The 24,847-nt window shown below is 39.4% G+C and overlaps 1 protein-coding gene across 2 annotated transcripts in view; it reads left to right on the top strand.

Annotated features, from left to right (window-relative positions):
* Nucleotides 1–24,847, top strand: part of DNAH11 (dynein axonemal heavy chain 11) — a 356,503-nt gene that overhangs the window by 296,130 nt on the left and 35,526 nt on the right. For both annotated transcript variants that reach the window (XM_060414536.1, XM_042248449.1), the window contains 8 exons: nucleotides 6,471–6,675; nucleotides 7,741–7,905; nucleotides 10,633–10,773; nucleotides 17,041–17,211; nucleotides 20,224–20,346; nucleotides 21,780–21,973; nucleotides 23,150–23,298; nucleotides 24,156–24,283. In XM_060414536.1, the coding sequence (XP_060270519.1) occupies nucleotides 6,471–6,675; nucleotides 7,741–7,905; nucleotides 10,633–10,773; nucleotides 17,041–17,211; nucleotides 20,224–20,346; nucleotides 21,780–21,973; nucleotides 23,150–23,298; nucleotides 24,156–24,283 (1,276 nt within the window). The remainder of the gene's footprint in view (nucleotides 1–6,470; nucleotides 6,676–7,740; nucleotides 7,906–10,632; nucleotides 10,774–17,040; nucleotides 17,212–20,223; nucleotides 20,347–21,779; nucleotides 21,974–23,149; nucleotides 23,299–24,155; nucleotides 24,284–24,847) is intronic.

Below are 24,847 nucleotides of genomic sequence, written 5' to 3' on the forward strand. Positions count from 1 at the left end.
TTATGGCTGAGTAATATTCCATTGTTTGAATATACCACATTTATTTATCCATCCATCAGTTTATAGACAGTGGGTTGTTTCTATCTTTTGGCAATTATGAATAATGCTGCTGTGAATATTTGTGTAAAAATTTTATGTGGACATATGCTTCCCATTCCTTGGGACATGTGCCTAGGAGTAGAATAACTGAGTTACGTGGTAACTCTGTTTAAGACTGGAAGAAACCGCCGCACTGTTTTCCAGATTGGAGGCACCATTTTGCATTTTCACCAACAGTGTATGAGAGCTCTAATGTTTCTATATCCTTGCCAGTTCTTGTGCTTTTTTTTTTTTAGTTTCCATCTAGTGGGTGTGAACTCCCACCTCACTGTGGCTTTGATTCTCATCTCTCTGATTACTAGTAATGTTGAACGTCTTTTCAGGTGCTTATTGGATATTTGTAGATCTTCTTTGGAGAGATTGCTCTTCAGATCATTTGCCTGTCTTTTAATGAGGCAGATCTTTGATCTTTATGTGACTGGACTTTGTAGGCACTTGATACATATTTACTTATTGAACTGGATAAGTAAAAGAATGAGTCAGTACCTAAACTTTTATATTCTTATGCTTATTATGAGAAAAAGTAAGTAATAATGTTAGAGAAGAGACCATGCTTGTTGGGTAATGGCTATACGCCCAGTGTCTAGTAGACTCTGACAGCCTGGCACTGTGTAGGTGTTTGTTGAGTGAATGAATGTTGGTTGTAGCATATTTCACGGTAAAAAAAAAAAATTAACTGGAGAAATTATAAAGTCATGATTATGTTAATGAGCATGATATCAACTGGAAGGCATTTGCAAAAGTGTAAACAAATGGTATCATTTTTAAGACTAGTATAGCAAGGGCTCAGGGCCACTGTGCCCATCAGATACACTTGCTGTTATTTCTTGGTTTACTTACAACAGCTGGCTTGGAGTTCATTCATCTCTTGTTCTCAGTGTTTCACTTTCAACAGTGATGTTAATACTCTTTTTAAACTTATTTTTAAAGGAAAATATGGGTTATACATATATACAGCTTAGAAGAGGATTGTCATCTAAATCTGTGTTCCAGCTGGAAAAAAATTAAACAGTGGGAAGTACTAAGGGAAAATAAGCCAAAACTTGGTAACATGAATGACTTCACCATTCAACTTAGTAAAAAATGACTCCCAAAGTAGCCTGCTTGAGAGATTTTTCAAGCTTAATTTCTCCTGTAAAGCAGGGTGACTCTGTTTTATATATATGTGCATATGCAATATGTGTGTGTCTATATGTAATGTGTGTGTGTGTTTATATATATAGCCCTTTCCATAGTCGTTTGCATTACGGTTTATCACAAGGTACTGAACATGGTTCCCTGTGCTGTACAGTAGGGCCTGTTGCTCATCCATCCTGTTATAATAGTTTGCATCTGCTACCCCCAAACACCTCACCCTTCCCTCTTCTACTTCCCCCTCCTTCTTGGCCACCACAAGTCTGCTCTCTGGGTCCATGAGTTGTGTCTGCTTTGTAGACAGGTTGGCTTATCACATGTGTAGAGCCCACATGTAAGTGATATCACGTGATGTTTGTCTTTCTCCTCTTGACTTCCTTTGCTCTGTACAGTCATCTCTAGGTTCCTCTGTATTGCTGCAGACGGCATTGTTTTATTCTTTTTATGGCTGAGCAGTGCTCAGCTGTGTGTATGTACCACATCTCTCCCCATTTATCTGTCTGTGGGCCTTTCGGCTCTCTCCATGTCTTGGCTGTTGTGAGTAGTGCTGCTGTGAACATAGGGGTGTGTATGTCTTTTTGAATTACAGTTTTGTCAGGAAACAAACCAAATAGATAAACCATAATGGAAAAGATTATGAAAAAGACTAATACACACACACACACACATATAACTGAGTCACTTCACTTTACAGCAGAAATTAACACAGCACTGTAAATAAACTATGGTTCAATAACATTTTAAGATGCTGTCACAGTTTTTGGTCAAGTTTCTAAGCTTGAAAAACCTGCCAAATGAACTACTTTGGGAGCCACTTGTTATTAAGTTTAATGGTGAAGTATTCAGGTCGAGTTTTGGTTTGTTTTCAGGAGTGGGATTGCTGGATCATATGGTAGTTCTATAGTTTTTGTTTTTTTATAGTTTTTGGTTTTCTGAGGAACCTCCATACTATTTTCCACAGTGGCTGTACCAACTTACATTCCCATCGACAGTGTAGGAGGGCTTTTCTGCACATCTTCTCCAGCATTATAGACTTCTAAATGATGACCATTCTGACTGGTGTGAGATGAAAACCTCGTTGTAGTTTTAATTTGAATTTCGTTAATAGTTAGGGATGTTGAACATCTTTTCATGTGCCTGTTGGCTTGGCCATCTGTGTGTCTTTGGAGAAATGTTCATTTAGGTCTTCTGCCCATTTTTCAGTTGGGTTGTTTGGTTTGTTGTTGTCGAGTTATATGAGCTGTTTGTACATTTTGGAGAGTTAAGCCCTTGACTATTGAATCATTTGTAAATATTTTCTCCCATCCTTTGGTTGTCTTTTCATTTTTGTTGTTGTTTTTATGATTTCCTTTGCGGTGCAAAAATTTGTAAGTTTGATTAGGTCCCATTTGTTTATTTTTCTTATTTCTGTTGCCTTAGGAGACTGACCTAAGGAAACATTGCCACAATTTATGTCGGAGAATGTTTTGCCTATGTTCTCCTCTAGGAGTTTCATGGTGTCATATCTTATATTTAAGTCTTTAAACCATTCTGAGTTTATTTGTATGTACGGCAAGAGGGTGTGTTTCATTCATTGGCTTACATGCAGCCGTCCAGTTTTCCCAACACCACTTGTTGCAGAGAATGTCTTTTGCCCATTTTCTGTTCTTGTATCCTTTGTCCTGATGTTAATTGCCCTTAGATGTGTGGCAACCTGTGAAAGTTGTTGAAATATAATATCACTACAATGGAAAAAAAAAAGTTGAGAATTGAATGGAGACAGTATGTTATGAATCTTTGAGATTCTTAGCTATAGTGATTAAAGCTTTAGTGATTGGGTGATTTATTGATTAATGCTTTCGTGATTTAAGAAAACTATGATTATTAACTAATCTTACCCACTTAAACTATATTATAAAAATTTCCATAGTCAAGAGTGGCCAGGGAATTAGGGGCCTTCTCCTTACCATATGACTCAAAAGTCATATAACCATATGAGTTCATCTCAGAGCAAGACAGTTATGAAATATCCACCAATAACAGCCCAAAATATTACCACATTAGGGCATCTGAGCATCTCTACTCAGGTTTAAAAATGTTATTGCAAATATTGTGACATTTTAGTAAGGAGGATTCAGCATTGCCTAAATTCTGAACTTACACCGTGTCTTTCTCTCTGTGTTTCTTTTGTAGTACAGCCCCAAGTGTGGTTTTTTTAAACTTACTTAAGTAGAGGATATTTACTTTTCAGTACTGTAATGGTTTTTGCCATGTACATCAGCATGAATCAGCCACAGGTATATATGTGCCCTCTCCCTCTTGCACTCTCCCTCCCCACCCCTCTCTCCAGTTTGTCACAGAGCACTGGCTTTGGGCCCCTGTGTCACACATCACACTCCCGCTGGCTGGCTGTTTCACATATGGTAATGTATATGTTTCAATGCTGTTCTCTCCAGGCATTCCACCCGCCATTCTCCCACTGTGTCCAAAATCTGTTTTTTAGATCTGTCTCCTCTGCTGCCCTGCACATAGGATCATCAGTACCATCTTTCTAGATCCCATATATGTGTGTTAATATTCAATATTTGTCATTCTGTTTCTGACTTACTTCACTCTGCAGAATAGGCTCTAGGTTCATCCACCTTGTTAAAACTGACTCAGATGTGTTCCTTTTTATGGCTGAGTAATATTCCACTGTGTATATGTAAAACAACTTCCTTACCCATTCATCTGCCGACGGACATCTCAGTTGCTTCCATATTCTAACTATTGTAAATAGTGCTGCAGTGAACATTGAGGTGCATGTGTCTTTTTCAATTCTGGTTTCCTCAGGGTCTATGCCAAGTAATGGGATTGCTAGATAGTATAGTAGTTTTATTCCTAGTTTTTTTAAGGACTCTCCATACTGTTCTCCATAGTGGTTGTATCAGTTTGTATTGGGAAACTGGACAAATTCAAAAGAAAGACAGTGTATAGTCTATGGTGTCTTTCTTTTGAATTCATCTAGTTTTCCGAAGTTGATAAAGTTAAGGAAGTTTAACACCTCACCCAGAAGTCAGTGCGATGAGTGTTCATTTTTCTCCTCATAATTACTTAAAACATTATATTTAAATTAAAAACAATGTGGGCTTTGAGTAACATTCTTATCATCATCATGATGACACCTCTCTAATGAAAATATACACTAAATAGGGAAGAACTCAGAATTTTAGTAAGTAGTTAAAATAGGAGACTGAGAAGATGCTCCTTGCTTCAGCCATGTTTGTAGGCTTCTTGGAGGAATTTCAGTTCTCCAAAGCTCAGGCCACTTTGATGGAAGAATTTGAGAGTTTCCAGCATTCATGGGTTCTGTCTGTCTGGTGCATGAGTAAGAAAAACTTGCCTTTTGCTACAGCCTCATAGCAGGGTCCTGGCAGGAAAAAGACCACAAAATAGGTTGGAATTGTTTGATAGAATTCACAGAGTGACTGTTTTACAAGAAGAATTTGAAGAGCAAAGGGTAAAGGGAACTCAGTGGAGATGCTGAGGCTACAAAGGATTTTTAGCAGCAGGAAGCCATTGCTGCCTCCAGGCCTGAAGGTGTTCCTAGCTCCTCTGAGCAGAGCTGTGGATCTCAAGGCACATATAGCCCCAAGATGAGCTGTGGATTGCAGCACATAGCCCTCACTCCACTCTCCCCCAACCCACCCCACTATCCCCCCAACAAGCACAACCTGGAAGCAATGAAGGTCTGCCAGACCCCTCTCTTCTCCTATGCTGCTCTCTCTTGCTAGTGCTTCCAGTGGCCTAGAGCACTCAGGGGCAAGGGAGCCCAAGGAGAATTCCTTAGAAATTAGATGCCAGCATCTGAGGTAGAGAAAAATCAGGCTCTGCCCTCACGGGGTGACTGCATTCATTCAGAGCTTTGCTTGCAATTAAAGAAACTACCTCCATTGGGGTGAAGCAAAACAGAGACTATTACAAGGCTGCAGGGTGCCATGGCAACTGAGGGGAAGATGCAGCCGGACTTCAAGAAAGGAGACCTAGAAGCCCATGAAACCCAGAACATGCTCCTTTGTGTTACTCTTTCATCTGAACATTGGTTTAATTACTCTTCTTTGGGAAACCAGGACAGTCTTTCTCTGCTGCTTGGTTCACCAGCAGGACAGAGGGATGTCAGCACGAGCTTAGAGGTTCTAGTAGTTCCAACTCTCCCTTCTCTCTGCCCCAGTCCTGAACCCCAGGAAAGTTTACCCTGGTTGGAACAGCTCAGATGAAGTACCTACTCCTGGGCCCTGTGGCCAGAGGAACAGGGACACACAACAGAAGCATGCTAGCTGTCAGCCCACCCCGTGTGAGATGGAGCTTGGAAGAACGCTGTCAATGCATCCCATGCAACAGACTTCTTAAATTTTACTTCTGAGCCAGACCCCCAAGTACTAAGATTGAGTAAAGTGCCAGGGGAATTTTTATTTCTTTATTGGAAAATATTTTTGCTACCATTACTCATAGTCACATGATGGGCCTTAGAAAAAAGAATCACTTCTGCATCATTTAAAGTGGCTTAAACTAAGCCTGTATCAGGAAAAGAATATGTGTATTTTTCATATGTATGAATTTTAAGTGTGTATGCATATATACATATACACACACGTATATATATGAAAGTGAAAGTTAGTCCCTCAGTCGTGTCCGACTCTTTGTAACCCCACAGACTGTAGTCCACCAGACTCCTCTGTCCATGAAATTCTCCTGGCAAGAATACTAAAGTAGGATTCCATTGCCTTGTCCAGGGGATCTTCTCAACCCAGGGATCAAACCCAGGTCTCCCGTATTAAAGGCAAGCTCTTTACCATCTCAGCCACCAGGGAAGCTAAAACTTAAAGGCTGGGCTCATCAGGGATACTTACAAACCCATGTGTAAGAGCATACATACTCACTTTATCCTTAAAGAATATTAATCTTTAATATAAGGTTAATCATAGCTAGCATAATAATAGAAGCTTGAGTTTATTGTTATAGGTTCTTTATATGATTTATTGTGTTTAATTGTAACAGTGATGCTATGAAATGAGCACAACTATTATCACCATTTTACGTGTAAGGAGACTTAATCATATAGAGGTTTAGTGGACAATTCTTACTCCTCTTATACGTTAGGGAAATGTAGACTAGACAAAAATTCATGACTCACCAAAAGAATACAGGAGTGGAATGACACCTTTTTATTAGTCATGGTTCATGGGAGTCTCCTGATGTCTGTGTTATGCCCCCTTTAGGTATATCAAGATTGGAGATAAAGAATGTGAATTTAACCACAACTTTCGTCTTATCCTTCACACAAAACTGGTAAATCCTCACTATAAGCCAGAACTGCAGGCTCAGACGACCCTCCTCAATTTCACGGTCACAGAAGATGGTCTGGAAGCCCAGCTGCTGGCAGAGGTTGTCAATATTGAAAGACCAGACTTGGAGAAACTTAAGGTAAGAATTATGAAATTATCCCTCAGCACTTATTCAGTACCTTCTTTGCACAAATGATAGTGCCAGACATAGGAGTATAAGATGGGATGCCTGCCTTCCAGGATCTCGCAATCAACTTAAGAAAAATGAGAATATATGTGAACAGTTAAGTAGCAACTCAAGATACTTCTGATTAAGGAAGTAGTCAGGATTGTGCCGGAGGAGATGGACTCACTGTGGGTCTTGTTTGATGCACGTGACTCTGGCAAGCACAGAGTTGGAATCATGGAAGCCAGGCTGAAGAAACAGATACATGCCCTAGAAGGTTGGAAAGAACAGAGGGTAGAGAGGGATCTGCCCTGGGCTTCCTCGCCTAAGAGATCCCCAAACACTGGGCCCTCAAAAGTTTTTAACTCTCAAGTTCTGCCCCCAGGAATTAGCCAATTACTGCTTACATGTTCCTGAGAATCTGTGACTGTATTCACCCGTCTCTGTAGTTTTCAGCATGGCAATTGCCCTGTGACCTCAGTTCTCTGACAGATACAAGAAGGGCTGTGATGTTTAGCTTTTATCCTGTTGTGAGGATGGAAATAATGCCTTTTCTCTTTAGATGTAATACAGAAACCAAAAGTTTCTTCCTCTGGGTTCCTAATGTTCCATGATTATGATGTATGGTCATGCTCTAGACCCTGGAGTACAACCAGCTCTTACCATGCCTTCTGAATTTAAAGTTTAAATGCATTGCAAACAAATAATACCAAGCAAGAAAATACAAATATTTAAAATTCTGTACTTTAGCAGGTGGTGGAGGAGGCAGAGATGTTTGGCATACAAAAATGCATTATATTTCTATGAGATGCCAAAATTTCATGTGCAATTATCCCTTGATTATCTCCATCTAGATTAAAAAATAATTTATACCTGACATTAATTGGGAAAATTTCTGGGCATATGTAACTATGTGTATTGCTTTTAAAGAATTTTTAAAGATTATGATTACTAGAGGTGTAATGCTAAGTGTTTTGTTTTATAGGAAGTGATATGAATTTACTCACTATCTCTCACCTTTTGCTTGGTTTGCATTAGCTGGTTCTGACAAAGCACCAAAATGACTTTAAGATAGAGCTGAAGTACCTGGAGGACGACCTCCTTCTGCGTCTCTCTGCGGCAGAAGGGAGCTTTCTAGATGACACCAAGCTGGTAGAGAGATTGGAGAGGGCAAAGGCCACTGCAGCCGAGATAGAGTGCAAGGTAGGAAAAGGCAGGTGCTGCCTGGAGCGTTGTTTTTTTTTTAACTTTTCATCATGGAGTATAGTTGATTAACAGTGCTGTGTTTGTTTCAGGTGTTCAACAAAGAGATTCAGTTATACATATACATGTATCTCTTCTTTTCCCAATTAGTTTTTTTTTTTTTAACAGTATATTGAGCAGCGTTCCCTGTGCTCTCCAGTAGGTCCTTGTTGACGATCCATCTTAAATATAGCAGTGCATACCTGTGTATCGCAAGCGCCCTAACTATCCCTCCCTGAACTCCCCTCCCCCACCAACCTTAAGTTCATTCTCTAAGTCTGTGAGTCTGTTTCTGTTTTGTAAATAAGTTCATTTTTATCATTGGTTTTAAGATTCCACATCTAAGCGATATCATAGGATTTTTCTCCCTCTGACTTCACTCAGTATGACAACCTCTCGGTCCGTCCATGTTGCTGCAAATGTCATTATTTCATCCTTTTTTTAATGGCTGAGTAACAGTCCATCGTATATATGTACCACGTCTTCTTTATCCATTCTTCTATCGAACAATTAGGTGCTTCCACGTCTAGGCTATTGTAAATAGTGCTCTGATGCTCGTTGGACTTCTGGAGGGCTTATTCTCTTTGAATGAAGTGCTTGGGCAGAAGTATAGTCCCACTTGGCCACTTCTCTAAAAGGACTGACTGTGGAATTCAGGCCTTTTCATAAACTGCCCTTAAAAAGTGAACTCTGGATGTCTGAATGGAGATAGAGATGGTTGAAGTTGGGCTTCTCCTAATGCAACAGAGATTCAGTCGTTCACAGTAGACTCTGTCACGCTGTTATTTTTTCCTGAGTGACTAAATTTGAAGGAAATTGGGCCCTGCTGGCTTACATAGTCTAAAATATTAAAAGGCTTAGCCTTCGGCTTCAGCAAACTGACACCCTACAGTCTCACCACAGGCTTCCTGGTCTGTCATACATTTTACAGAAATACTTAGAGCTTAAGTTTTGTTTACAGACCTTCAGTGCTAGGTAACTGAGCAAAGGATGGTCTCCCACTGCACTCAAATGCATTATTTCCCCAGGAAAGTGACGTTTCCTAAAAGCTAGGAGAAAATGTTCACTTAGTAGACTTCCTCCTGAACGTCCAACATGTGTCCTAATATGCCTTGGGCATGCACGTTGGACTTTCACACACGGCCACGAGTCTTTAAAACGCTGAGGTTTCGAAATGAGACGGACCCTTATTTGCTTTCTGGAGTATCCTCATTACTAAGTAATCTATTAATTACCTAGCGAACACTGTGTTACCACACATCCAATATATTTGTCTTAGTTTAAGCAAGGAAATGGAATCCCAGATTACTCTTTCCTTTTAAGTAAGTGAATTCTAGGGAGCTCCTAAAATGGTAAAGATTAGGGCAATTAAGTAAATTAGGTCTTAGCTTTGAAGTTAACTTCTAATTGTCTCTTAAAATATCTCTGCTATCTTCCTAACATTTTTCCATGTAGGAGCTTCCTTCTTTGCGCTACATTTAAAAAAATTTTTTTAATATTTCTATTGGGGTATAATTGATTTACAGCATTGTATTAGTTTCAGGCACACAGCAAAGTGAATTTGTGATACAAATACATATATCCACTCTCTTTTAGATTCTTTTCCCATATAAGCCATCACAGAATATTGAGTACAGTTCCCTGTACTATGCAATAGGTCCTTATTAGGTATCTATTTTATTGTTAGTAGTATGTATATATTAATCCCAGTCTCCCAAGTTATCCCTCCCTTCCACTTACCCTGAGTAACCATTTGAAGTACATACCGATATGTACCTCCTGCAAGCACACCATCAAAAAGCTAAATGAATTGCTAGACAGGGCTATTTACAGTTCCCCTCTTAGACAAAGGTCTGGGTGTTCCAAACACAATGATTTAAATATTATCCTGTCAGAGGTCCTGCTTTGGGCAGTAATTTACACTGCTGGCTTCTGCTCTACATTTTCTTTCTGTCCTTTTATAGACAAGTATGATGAATCAAGTCTGTAAACAAAGGTTGGACAAATATTGTACCTTGTAAAGTTCTAGGACCAACAGCAGTACTAGACAGAAGAAACTGTGTCTTGAATAAAAACGAGTATGTTGGCTGATGATGGTCTGTGTGTTTAATTACCTCTCTGAGTGTACCCAGAGGCTAATATCGTACAAAGATAAACTAAATGGAAATATATGAGCATATGGATGATCTGGTGCAAAGTCAGAATTAGGCAGTCATGAGAGTCTTCCTATAAAGAGTTTTTAGTAAGCTTGGTTATTGGATATTTTATTGACCTTGGCTGCATTTGGATACCTTGTTGACTAATAAAGATATTGGCATTGAATTGACCCAGCAGATTTTTAAGAGCTCTCCCTGGGAGGTGATACAGCTGGGTTATTAACCCCTGAAAGAGAGAGGGGAGGCAGGAAGGTCACATTACTCAGAATAAATTCTGTAGAACCAGAAACCATCAAGTTTGTTTAATCGGTAACCACAGCACAGCTGGAGTTACATCCATTTTCATTTAAAAGTCAGTTGATAAAAAGATTATTTTAAAATATGAATGTCACGCTTTTGGGAAAGACCAAGCATAGAGATGCCATACATGTTGTCTACTTCAATACCACTGGCTTCTCATTTCAGATATGCCCCTTCCATCACACAGAGACTGTGAAGAGTAAGTTACTTATGCTGTCTGCTCCCACCATAGGTGATTGAAGCTAAAGAAAATGAAAGAAAAATCAACGAGGCCCGAGAATGTTACAGACCAGTGGCAGCAAGAGCATCTCTTTTATATTTTGTGATTAATGACCTCAGAAAAATCAACCCCATCTATCAATTCTCTTTGAAGGTAATGACGAATATGCTAAGAAAAATTTAAACTTTAGAAGTTCAACTTGTTTCTGAAAGTTTAGGATTTTTTTTTAAGCAATCTAGTGTGTCCAGTAAGGAGTCTCAAGGATCTAGCTAGCAAAATAAAAACAAGGTGAAAGAAATTTTCACTTTCTCAGTAACTTTCATTTCTAATTTTCAGTAGGGCTTTGAAATAATTAACTTATGTGACATCAAAACACACTGTTTACATTCTTCAATAGGATCTTAAGGAGCTTAATATATATATATATATATATATATATATATTATGTGTATATATATATACACATAAAGGGAATTCTCCTGGAGGCTCCTGTACTTTTTTTGTGAAAGTGTTCATGTTATAAAAAAGATTTCCCATTTTATTTTGGTACAGAGGGAAAAAAAGTGGTAATAACTATTGATTAAGCCAGTGTTTCAGGCACGACACTTTATTTCTTTGGCTCATTCTTATGCCTAAAACATCTCAGTAAAACATGTTATTTTATCCTTATTTTAAAAAAACTAATATTCAGATTTTAAATTGGCAAAGAATTCACATTTCATAATCGTAAGAGTCAGGATTTGAGCCCATGACTGATTCTGAACCCAGTGGTCTTTACTTTGTACCACTCTGCCTCTGGGAAGTATCCATTCATTCCATCTTTCAGTTTTTAAACAAATAGCTATTGTGATCAGTCATAATGCCAGGTGTTGTGCTGGTTGCTGAGTGTACAGTTTGGAAAACACAGATAAGAGTGGAGATATGTAGGTTGGTGTGTGTATAAAAGTGACAAGTACAACGAGAGAGAACAGTAGAGATGGAGAGGCTGTTTTACTGAGGGCTTCAGGAATACCTCTCAGAGGTTATATAGTGTTTGGAGAATATAACAGACATATGAGACAGGAAAGAGTTTTCGAGATTTCAGGTGAATGAATCTAAGTGGTTGGGGTATAATGAGTGAGGGAGAAGATGGTGAGACATGAGTCCTGAGAGCTGGGGGTGTCTGGATCACATGAGGTCTATACTGGGGACTTTGGATTATAGTCTGTGGACAGAGAGAGACCACTGAAAGGCTGTAGGCAGATGACTCATGTGATAGCAAAAGACTCAAACAGAAGTGTGGAGACCTAACGATTTGAAGCTACAACAGTCAGCTCTTGGAGATGGATTCAGTTCAGTTCAGTTGCTCAGTCATGTCCGACTCTTTGCAACCCCATGAATCGCAGCATGCCAGGCCTCCCTGTCCATCAGCAACTCCCGGAGTTCACTCAGACTCAAGTCCATCGAGTCGGTGATGCAATCCAGCCATCTCATCCTCTGCCGTCCCCTTCTCCTCCTGCCCCCAATCCCTCCCAGGATCAAAGTCTTTTCCAATGAGTCAACTCTTCGCATGAGGTGGCCAAAGTACTGGAGTTTCAGCTTTAGCATCATTCCTTCCAAAGAACACCCAGGACTGATCTCCTTTAGGATGGACTGGTTGGATCTCCTTGCAGTCCAAGGGACTCTCAAGAGTCTTCTCCAACACCACCGTTCAAAAGCATCAATTCTTCAGCACTCAGCCCTAGTCACAGTCCAACTCTCACATCCATACATGACCACTGGAAAAACCATAGCCTTGATTAGACAGACCTTTGGATACTGGCAATAATAAAGAGGAAGGATCAAGGGTAACTAGCAGATGTCTAGTAAGATGGAACAAGTAAAGAAGTTCTGAGCAGCACAGGGGACCTGGATTCCCTGCAGTGTGAAAGGGGGAAATAATAGGGCCCAGGCCTACCCAGACACCAAAAATAGACTATGGTATTACAAGGAAAGAAAGCTACAGAGCAGCCCCCATCAGAAAAGGGTTGAAAACTACTGAAAAAGAGATTGGCAAATTGCATCCAGCCACATAGGAAAAGCATAATCTGTTATGAACAATTGGAATTCATTCCAGGAGTGCAAGTTGATTAAACCTTAAAAAACACAATGTAATCCTTCATATTAATAAAATAAAAAAGAGAAAAAGCCTATAATTCAGAAGATGCAAAGAACTTGACAAATTAAAACATTTGGTTAAAAAGAAAATTCTGCGAAAACTGGGATAAATGGTCACTATGTCATACTCTGGGCTGAAGGGCATCTGTGAGGATTTTCAGCTAATGTTAATGTTGAAAAATTGAATACTTTCCTCTAAGATCAAAAACAAAACAAGAATGTCTTCTCTTAACACTTCTATTCAATATTGCACTGAAGGTTATAGCCAGTGAAACAATACCAAAAAAAAGAAATTTTAAAGAAGAAATGCTATCTTTTTTCCACAGATGACCTACTACCTTCATGAGAAACTACTAGGATTAAGAAGTGAGTTTTTAGCAAAATCACAGGATATGAAGTCAATATACAAAATTCATTATATTTCTATATATGAAGAATAAACATTTAGAAAATAAAATTAATAAATACTATTTACAGTAGATTCTGAAATTCTGAAACTCTTAGGGTTAATTTTAACAAAACAGATACAAGATCTGCATACTGAAGGTTATAAAATATTATTGAGAAAATTAAAGAAGGTTCAACTAAATGGAGAAAAAGACCATGTTTATGACTCAGAACAATCAGTATTGTTAAGATTTTAATTCTATCCAAATTAATCTATAGATTTAATTCAGTCTCAGTGAAAATCCCAGAAAGGCTTTTTTTTTTTTTTTTTGGTAGAAATTGGCTAACAGATTCTAGAATTTATGTAGAAATGCCAAGGATTTAAAAACAACTAATTTTGAAAAAGAAAAACAAATTTGGAAGACTTATAGTATATGATTTCAAAACTTACTACACTGATTGGCCTAAATAAAAATACACTGATCAATGAAACAGAATAAAGAGTCTAGAAGCAGACCCATAAATGTATGGTCAACTGATTCTTGGAAGTGAGTGTTAAGACAATTCACTGAGGAGAGAATCGTTTTTGCAACAAATGGTGCTGGGACACCTGTATATCCACATGGAATAAAATGAACCTTAGCTACTACATCACTCTATATAAAATGAGTTCAAAATGAATAAGCTAAGCTGTAAAATTTCCCGGAGAACAATAGAAAGTCTTTGGGCTTTGGTTTAGGCAAAGATTTATCCTTAGAGTATAAGAGAAATAAAAATTTCCTAGAGTATAAGAGAAAGAAAAAAGTTAGCTTCTTCAAAAGACATTAAGAAAATGAAAAACCAAACCACAGATCAGTAAAAGTTATTTCCAATACATAAATTTCACAAAGAACTTATATCAGAATATACAACTCAATAGTTAACTTAAAAAAATGGAGGAAAGGCTTGGACTTGTCTGCTGCTGCTGCTAAGTTGCTTCAGTCGTGTCTGACTCTGTGCAACCCCATAGACGGCAGCCCACCAGGCTCCCCCGTCTCTGGGACTCTCAAGGCAAGAACACTGGAGTGGGTTGCCGTTTCCTTCTCCAATGCATGAAAGTGAAAAGTGAAAGTGAAGTCGCTCAGTCGTGTCTGACTCTCAGCGACCCCATGGACTGCAGCCTACCCAGGCTCCCCCATCCCTGGGATTCTCCAGGCAGGAATACTGGAGTGGGTTGCCATTTCCTACTAAGATATATATTACCCATAAGCACATTTTTAAGATGCTCAACAATCATCAGAGAAATGCAGAGTAAAAGCAGAATGAGATATAACTGTATACCCAATAGAAAGGCTAAAATTATGCAAGACTGTCAGTAACGTAAATGTTGGCCCTGATGTGGTGCTACACCTCTCTCTCTTTGCCAGTGGGGATGCAAAGTGCTAAAACTATTTTGGAAAACAGTTTGGCAGTTTCTCATAAAGTTACAAAATGATCTAAATGTTTACTCTAGGTGTTTACCCAAAGGGAATCAACTGCACAACAAAGTTCTAGAAGTACACATCTAAAATGACTCTGCCATGAGAGAAACAGCTCGGCAGTGGGCAGGGATGGGGGTGGATATGGTGGGAACGGACTGCAAAGAGGCACGCGAGAACTCTTTAGGGTGACATGGATAGCGAGGTTCTACATTTTGATTGCAGTGACTGTTACTGAAGTCTATACATTTATCACTACTCATTGGGCTTTTTATTTAATGGGTGCATTTTATTGTTTATAAATTAAAAATTGATTTTAAAATGTAAATAGCAAATAAGTACTTCGTTAATACCTTCTTACCCATATTTACTGTCAGTTTTTGCAGGGTTTTACTTGCTTTCAAGTATATTAGTCCTTGTCCACCAGTCAAAAAATGTGATATGTTTATATCTATTTATAGATATATAGATTTGGATTATAGATGTATAGAGTTGGATATGTTAGCTATATATCTAAATATCTATAGATACATGTAAAAATATATACAGCCCCATTGCTACCAAGACATATGAGTAAAAACAAATATTGAGTAATTTTTTAAAGAATGAGATAATCAAAGGAGATCACAAAAGTACATGAGTAGAATAACAAAAACAAAAAAGTAACCTGTCAGAAAATGGGCAAAAACAAAAAAATAACCTGTTAGAAAATGGGTAAAGACATTTCTCCAAAGGAGTTATGACCAATGACCAGTAAGCATTTGAAAAGATGTTCAACGTCACTAATGTTTAGGAAAATGCAAATCAAAACCACAATGAGATACTATTTCATATCTATTAGGATAGCTACACTATTTCAGGGGAAAAAAAAAACAGAAAATAACAAGTGTTGGCAATGATCTGGAGAAAGTGTAACCCTTGTGCACTGTTGGAAGGGTTGTAAAACAGTGCAGTTACTTTGGAAAATAATATAACAGTTGTTTTAAAAATTGCCGTGTGATTCAACAATTCCACTTCTGAACATATACCCAAAAGAATTACAAGATGGTCTCAAAGAGACATTTGTACCCCCATGTTCATAGCATTGTTCATAATAGACCCAAATGTCCATCACTGGATGAAAGCTGGCTTGAAACTCAACATTTGAAAAACTGAGGTCATGGCATCCGGTCCCATCACTTCATGGCAGATGGAAGGGAGAAAAGTGGTAACAGTGACAGATTTATTTTCTTGGGTTCCAAAATCACTGCGGACAGAGACTGCAGCCATGAAATTAAAAGATGCTTGCTCTTTGGAAGGAAAGCTATGACAAACCTAGACATCATATTAAAAAGCAGAGACATCACTTTGCTGACAGAGGTCTGCATAGTCAAAGCTATAGCTTTTCCAGGAATTATGTACAGCTGTGAGAACTGGACCATAAAGAAGGCTGAGTGCTGAAGAATTGATGCTTTTAAATTGTGATTCTTAAGCCTCCTTTGGACTGCAAGGAGATCAAACCAGACAATCCTAAAGGAAATCAGTCCTGAATATTCATTGGAAGGACTATTGCTGAAGCTGAAGCTCCAATACTTTGGCCACCTGATGTGAACAGCCAACTCATTGGAAAAGACCCTGATGCTGAGAAAGGTTGAAGGCAGAAGAAGTGGGCAGCAGAGGATGAGGTGATTAGATAGCATCACTGACTCAATAGACATAAATTTGAGCAAACTCCAGGAGACAGTGGAGAACAGAGGAGCCTGGCAGACTGCAGTCCATGGGGTTGCAAAGAGTCAGACAGGACTTAGTGACTGAACAACCACAGCAAATATGTACATACAGTGAAACACTATTTAGCCTTAGAAAGGAAGGAAATTCTGATGTATGCTACAAGACAGATGAACCTTGAGGACTAGATAATTCCACTGCAGGAAGTACCTAGAGCAGTCAAACTTGTAGAAACAGAATGTAGAATAGTGGTTGTCAAGGAATAGGGAGTTATTGATATAATTAAATGAGTTTTTTAAGTGAGTTGTTATCTAACAGTGTTTCAGTTGTTCAAGAAGAAAACAGTTTGGAAATGGGTTGTACCACAGTGTGAATATACTTAATACTATTTAAAACTAGTAAGATGATAAATTTTATCCTTTGTGTATTTTACCAAAATTAAAAAAAATATATATATATATATATTCAATTGCATGGGCAGAAGGACAAAGGACAGTGCAGTTGAGTTGGTTAGGAAGAAAATGTGGGTTGATTTTATGAATTAATGTCAGAAATAATAGCAAACTTTCGCTGAGGCCTTACCACATGCCAGGAGCTGTTCTAGAGCTCATAGAATCCTTGTAAAACCCATCCTGTTCTCTCTCCCCATCCATACACTGTAGCCTCTGGGCTTGGGACTAGCTGGACACCTGCCACCAGTTGTCACCCCTTAACAGTGCCTTGAATTCCCCAGGCTTTCAACATGCTGTTCCACAGAGCCATCGAGCAGGCTGACAAGGTGGAGGACATACCAGGGCGCATCTCTGCCCTGACTGAGAGCATCACCCATGCCGTCTTCCTCTACACCAGCCAGGCGCTGTTTGAGAAGGACAAGCTCACCTTCCTGTCCCAGATGGCTTTCCAGGTGAGGAGATCAGTCACTGAAAAGCAGCCCCAGAACCCGAGTCTCGCATCTCTGTGTATTAGGTACTTCACTGCTGCTTGGAAGCCCTTGGTGGCCTAAAGATAGTTTGAGTTTCCCAGAGGGAACTTGGACATATGTCAGCCTTGTGAGTCGGTCAGTGTGCAGTGGCTTAGGTGGGTTTGCACTTGGGGCAGCCACATCAGCCATCACTCTGTAAAACAGGCCCATGAGGCGTTGGCCTCAACTTTAGGTCCTATACAGACCTCCCAGGTATTTATCCTCCTGGGGAGTTTCTTGGAGAGAATCTCAAGGTTAAAGTTCCAAATCTGAGTGGTCCTGGGAGGTTTTCAGAGCCCCATTAAAAAATAGTAAATGTATGGAAAGAGCTGCAGGTTTCACACTCCAACCTTCAGTAAGACCTCTTTCTCATGTGGACTCTGCAAATGATTTTGTTTAAATAAAAGTACCCATGGTGAGGAAAAAAAACATCAAGGGCCTCATTCCTAGATGAAATAAACGTGTTCCTTTTATTAGTCTGTGTGCTGTATAACTTTTTCGGTCAATTCAAATCTTGATGAAAGATGTCTTGTTTATTTTGTGTCTTCCCAAGTACTTTGCTCAAAGAAGGCATTTTTAAATACGTGCTGTTAATAGTGATAAACTGTCACTTCTCTTTCAATAGTTTTGGTGTTAATAGATTCCTTTGGGTTAGAATAGAATATATGGGTGGAATCATTTTATAATATATGTGATAAACAGGAGTAATACGTTATAAAATGGAATTTTTCTTTCTCCCAGTTTTATCAAGATAGAATAGACACATACATTGTATTAGTCCATCATGTTCAACATAATGATCTTATGTGTGTATATATTGTGAAATGATTACACTATGAGTTTAGTCAACAGCCTTCACCTCATATAGTTACGTTTTTTTCTCATGATGAGAACTTTGAGACTTTTTTGTTGTGGTGGTGGTTTAGTCCCTAAGTCATGTCTAACTCTTTTGTGACCCCATGGACTGTAACCTGCCAGGCTCCTCCATCCATGGGATTCTCCGGGCAAGAATACTGGAGTGGGTTGCCATTTCCTTCTTCAGGAGATCTTCCTGACCCAGGGATGGAACCTGTGTCTCCTGTGTTGGCAGCGAATTCTTTAGCACTGAGCCACCAGAGAAGCCTTACTCCTTAGCAACTAACTGATACACAATAGAGTATTGTTAACTGTGATCACCATGCTGTACATCACATCCCCAGTACTTGTTTATAACTAAAAGTTTATACCTTTTCATCACCTTCATCCATTTTTCCACCCCCCACCACCTACCTCTGACAACCACCAACTTGTTCTCTGTATCTGTGAGTTCTGTTTTTTTGGATTCCACGTGAAAGTGAGATTATACACTGTTTCTCTTTCTCTGTGTGACTCTTTTCCTTAGCATAATGCTCTCAACGTCCATCTATCTTGTTACAAATGACAGGATTTCCTTCTTTTTATGACTGAGTAATATTCCATTGTACATATGTATGTGCATATATAAAAATCATAGGTACATACACACACATACACACCATGTTTTCTTTATCCATTCATCCATAGATGGGGGCTTAGGTTGTTTCTATATGTTGGCTATTGTTAAAAAAAAAAAAAAGTGCTGTAATGAACATAGGAGTACAGATATCTTTTTGAGATGGTGATTTCACTTCTTTTGGATGTATACCCAGAAGTGAAATTGCTGGATTCTATGATAGTCCTAGTTTTCATTTTTGGGTGGATCTCCATATTCTTCTCCATGTAGCTTTACCAATTTACACTCCCACCAGCAGTGCTCAGGGGTTCCTGTCTCATATCCTCACCAGCATGTCATCTCTTGTCTGTTTGCTGATAGCCGTCCCAACAGGTGTGAGGTGACGTCTCGTGTGGTTTTGATTTGAATTTTCCTGGTGATTAGTGATGAGTGATGTTGAGCACTTTTTCATGCAACTGTCAGCCATTTGTGTGCCTTCTTTGGTACAATGACTATTCAGTTCCTCTGCCCATATTTTAATCATATTGTTTGTGGGTTTTGCTGACATTTGTGTGTTTACATGTATTGTTCATGAACAGTGATGGACCAGGGATGGTACCGTATGTATACACACGTGTGTACATCTATTTAAAACTTCTTTTTAGAATATGTGTAGGAATTATCTATCTGAAATACTGTTTACATAAATGTAAGCTTTATATATATGAGGACAATTTTTTGTTTGATGAAATAAATCAAATTGGATTAAGAAAAATTATCCAATAAAATAATATTCTGATACATGTTTCCACCTGTAATGCATTTTGAAAATATCTAGAATTTTTAAATAGCACAAACCTCAAACATTTTACCTGTTTAACTTTATAAGCTGTTATAGTTTCTATGTGGAAATTAGGAATATTTCATTTGTGTCCCTCCTAAATAGTCTGTGGACTTTTTATCAGTTCTGTAACCAACATGTCTTGAGTTCAGTTCATGATGTGTTTGTTGTGTCTGTAAAACAATTTCCAGGTTTTTCTCAACATAATCTCACGTGTAAGAAAAGTCTTATGTATCTCATGGTTTATTGAATATAATTTCTATATCAGGACTAACTTACTGTACTAGTTTTAGCTTTAGTTTAGTGATTCGGTCCATTTTCATCTGAGGCCTTCTCAATTTGTATAAAAAGTTTCAAGACAAGTTTGATCTAACAGCAGAAGGCTAAATATGAAAGCTTATTTTAAATATGCTGCTAGTCAGCACAGGTGTTAAAATGGAAATGAACCAGGTTTGGTAATTATTTGCTATTAGATTTTACAATCAAGATTTTGAGTTCATGAGCATAATCTAAGATCCCTTATTTTAACCACAAACTGATATATGTCTGTAGGAATTCTCAGAAATCTTAGTCCTGCCTTTTCAACCATATCTATTAAGTGGTGACTGCATCCTTGATTTCGATGCAGACCAAATGACCCTTTTCTGCTTTGTGTCCTCTCAAGATTTTGCTGAGAAAGAAAGAGATAGATCATCTTGAATTGGATTTCCTGCTTCGGTTCCCAGTTGAACACACTTATCAGAGTCCTGTTGATTTCCTCACTAATCAGTCATGGAGTGCTATTAAGGTATGTTGGGGACATGATTTTTCAAAAAATTTCTACATCTTACTTCAAATCTCAGTTCTCTAAAATGTAGTTTTAAAAAATATAGGTGATATACACCATTTTAGTTGTAGATACATGGCTGGTTTTAATTTTTTGAAGAACTTCCCATACTCTTTTCCATAGTGTCTACACCAATTTGCATGTCCACCAACTATATTCTGATTTCCCTTTTTTATTTGGAAGTAAAGGAACTTTTGATCTATTTATGGATGGGAAAGTTGTTAATAAATACGTATAATGTACAGGACCTTTGGTTAAAGTTGAGGAGTGTAAGTGATCTTTTTTTCAGTTGACCTGAATCTAGTTTCTTCATTTGGTTTTTCTTTTTTATAGTATTTCTCTGCTTTTTCAAAAAGTTTTGTTAATTTATACAGCGATATGGTCATGTATTATCATTGTAACATGTTTAAGCAGCACAACCCTAATTGTAAATCCTTATTCCATGTTTCTGTCAGATTCTATTACTAAAAGTTTATTCTCTGACTCTGGAATCCCTCAGAGATGCTCATCACGTGCTAAGCCTCGCCATACTCTTTTTTTTTTCCCCCTGAAACAGGAACATTTCTCTGTATTGAAAATAACTATGTTTTTCCTTAGTTTTTTAGTATGTTTAGATTTTATTTTTAAATAGAATTTTTAATTAGATTATTACTCTAGAATCATAACTTCAAGTTCAGTTGTGTATCAGGGCCTCAGCAGAAAACAAATGGCAAATTCAAAGTATGATTTTTTTTTTAAAGTTTAACAAAGAGTATGTTTTTCATTGTATAAGAAGAAAGATGAGGGGATCAGCCAGGGATGGGGAGGGGAAAGGGTGGGAAAGGAACAGTTAGTGAAACTACTGAGAAAGGAAGCTATGGGAGAGAGCCAACCTCTAGGAACTCTGGCATTCCATAAGGAAGCGGAGCCACTACTAAACATCATCACGGGAAAGCACTGGGGAAGAGGTACCTTCGCCTCCTTTCACTAGCCCGCCAGCCTCTTGCCAGTGCTTCCTGTTGGTCAGACCCAACCAGGCAGAAAACCAGGACGCTTTGTTCAAGTCATCCTTCGCGATCACCCCCTTTGCAGAGCAGGAAGGGTCCGGAGTAAATCTGAAGAGGCAATGAAGACAGTCCAGCACCTTACCTGCACAGGATCCAGTATATAGTCACACGTCTAATTTGTTTTGTTTTGTTTCAGGCCCTTCTTTCTTTCTTATTCTTTAATTTTTAGTTTATATTATAGATGAGTGACAGTGTTGTAGTTTTTTAGGTATGAAATAGATAATTGCCAAGGACCTCCTGCCTAGCCCAGGGAGCTCACCTCAACATTCACAGGCCTTTGTCTCAGACTCCAGGCTGCTCTACACTAGCTGCTGTGTTAGTCTCCTCTGCCCCCCTATTTTATCACAGGCGGTCGCCCTCATGGAAGAGTTTCGAGGCCTCGACCGAGATGTGGAAGGATCTGCCAAGCAGTGGAGGAAGTGGGCAGAATCCGAGTGTCCAGAAAGGGAAAAGTTACCACAAGAATGGAAGAAGAAAAGCTTAATACAGAAGCTGATTATTTTGAGAGCAATGCGCCCCGACAGAATGACATATGCTCTCAGGTGGGCACGGTTAGCTCTCACAGAAATTAACCTAGAGGAAGCTTGGTCTTAAAGCCTAGAAGTATCTGGTGGAGACTCAATGGTGGAGACATTATGGTTCATGTTAATGAAAAGTGATTCTGCCAACATTTTTATATTATAATCACTACTGTTGCCAAGATTTGCTAAGCACTGAACAGTATGCTAGGCTGTCAGCGGACTGAGCATATTCTTCCTGAAAACCTTAATTCTGAAATCAGTAGGGGAAACAGGAAGCTGATGGAAATATTCTAGGAAGAGAGCTGGCAGAGTTCAGAGGCCAGGAACTTGCATTATCCTAGTGTGATTCTCACTGTCTTTCACTTAGTGGCAGCACTTTGGCTCTGAAGATTTTGCACATCAAACAAAAAATGAATTCCTTTCATGGATTCACTTATAGTTCTATAACTCTGCAACCAGAGCAATTTAAAAGCAGAACCCTTGTCTGAATCTTGGTTTAAGTGTCCTTTTTTCTTTGCCCTTTTGGCTTCTCAGTGGTAATACACTGCTTAATTCTAATTTGAATTCACCAGCCAGAGAATTCTCAAGTTCCTTCCCTATGGAGCTGCTTTTTCTTCAGTAGTATTCACTTGCCGCAGGTTTTTTCCTTTGCTTTGTCTTTTCAGCCAATTTTCCCTTTGCAGAAGCCTCTGTCGCACCCTACTTTACAAGTTAATTCTGCTTAGTAGTACTTACTTTCTGCTAAATCTGATGCTGCTGGCAAATAATCCCTGCTTAATTGAGCTTCCCTGTGTTAGAAACACCCCAAAAAGCATTTGTATATTCATGAGAAGCCCAACAGGCTGGAAAATTGCATGGTGGCAAATCTAATGAACTGTTCATAAGTAATGGGGGGTCTGGCAGGGGGTTTGGGGGGACACAAAGCCACATGCAGGCAGCTGATGATACTCAGGGGGGTCTCAGTAGCCCCCCAAAAAGAATGTAGGCCTCTGATTTTCATTGCTTCTAAAGCAGTGAGATTTCACTGACTCGACTGCATAGATCTAGTCAGATTCATACTGCCATTATTACAAGACATCATATGTTCTAAACAAGGCTGGCTTCCTTCCTGTGTCTGCAGTTTAAGCTGATTCAAGTTGTGACACTTTTCAGGGTCAAAAACACTGATCCTGTCTTTGGCATTATTTTTTTTTACAGGAATTTCGTGGAGGAAAAACTGGGTGCCAAGTATGTAGAGAGGACCAGATTGGACTTGGTTAAAGCATTTGAGGAGAGCAGCCCCGCCACCCCCATATTCTTCATCCTCTCTCCAGGAGTAGATGCCCTCAAAGACCTGGAGATACTGGGTGAGTGGCCAGGAGGTGGCCATCCAGCCCTGACTCTTACCCAGTGCCAACCCAACCTTCCTTTCAGCTCACAGTTATCTCAGTTGGGTTTTTTTTTTTTTCCCTTTCTCATCTGTTGGAGATTGAATCTATGGAAAATGTAAGGTTAATAACACTGTAGTCAGAAGAAATGTTTAAATGGAGCATTCCTCTGGTTGGCATAATGCAGGTTTCTTTTGTACAATTTTCTACCTTTTGACTAGATGAGGGCCAGAGGGCAATTTTCTCCATGCTCTTGTAATCTTGTGCCCCCTGTGACTAAATAATGGTCATTAGAGCAAGTCTATTCGACTGTGCTAGGCACTGTCGCTTTGTGCTTTCGATGACTATTCCCCACGGTCTGCGTGGAGAACGCCGGGTTAATAGAGCTATGACCTGACTGTGCCGGATTCCAGCACGGCCTCGCAAGGTGAGAGGCTCCTGCATTTTACCAAATGAGCTGATCCGGTCAAAAAAATGATGTGATACCTACCACATGTTGCTCCTTTTTATGAGGACAGTGTTTTGCTACTCCTGTAAGAGTTTATAAAGCTTAATAACAATGCTTGCCACCTATCAAAATGTCAAAAGCTTTATTATGATAAAACCAGAGGAACTAATTTCCATAGGCTTTGCTAATGCTTGCGAGGAGGCTGCCATTGACACTGAAAGCTTTAAATGATGCTGTTGAAAAAACAGAGGTTTAGTTTGGATTCTTTAGGAAAGCGACCGAGGAGGCAATAGCGGTTGCCACGGGTGGTCGTCAGGTAACAGAACACGGGGCCTTTCTCACCCGCCTTGGTTCACTCTTCCGCTTGCTGTGTCATGCCCTCCCGCAGGCAAAAGACTGGGGTTTACCATCGACTCGGGAAAATTCCACAACGTGTCTTTAGGACAAGGGCAGGAGATGGTGGCAGAAACGGCCCTGGAGAAGGCTTCCAGAGAAGGACACTGGGTCATACTCCAAGTGAGTATCACGTTTTCAGGGGCAGCACGGGGAATGAGCACGATGGGCAGTGCAGAGGCACCCTGCCCAGTGGGCATGAGCCTTTCACATAACACATTGCCATCTGCAGAGTCCTGGGGGTTCCCTCAGCAGCAGACACACCTCCAAGGTGACAAGGAGCTCTGCTGACAAGAATACATACCATCTCTTGAGGGATTTTCTAGCCATTGTGGTTTAAATGTAAAATTATTTATCCATGACTGCAGTGGGCCTTCACTGCCACATGGGGCTTCCTCTAGTTGTGCTGAGCGGGGCCTGCTCTCTAGCTGTGGTGGCTTCTCTTGTTATGGAGAATGGGCTCTAGGTACACGGGCTTAGTTGCCCTGCAGCATATGACGTCTTCCCAAACCAGGAATCAGATCCATGTCCCCCACATCGGCAGGCAGATTCTTATCCACTAGACCACCAGGGAAATCCTAAAATTTAAAATACTAGAGGGAGCCCATTGTTCTCTTTATGCACATGTATCTGAAACACCCAGTAGGGCTGGAGGACGGACAGACAGACAGACAGAGTACCAACAGT

This window comes from Ovis aries, chromosome 4 (genome assembly GCF_016772045.2).
Source record: "Ovis aries strain OAR_USU_Benz2616 breed Rambouillet chromosome 4, ARS-UI_Ramb_v3.0, whole genome shotgun sequence".
NCBI classification, from domain to species: Eukaryota; Metazoa; Chordata; class Mammalia; order Artiodactyla; family Bovidae; genus Ovis; species Ovis aries.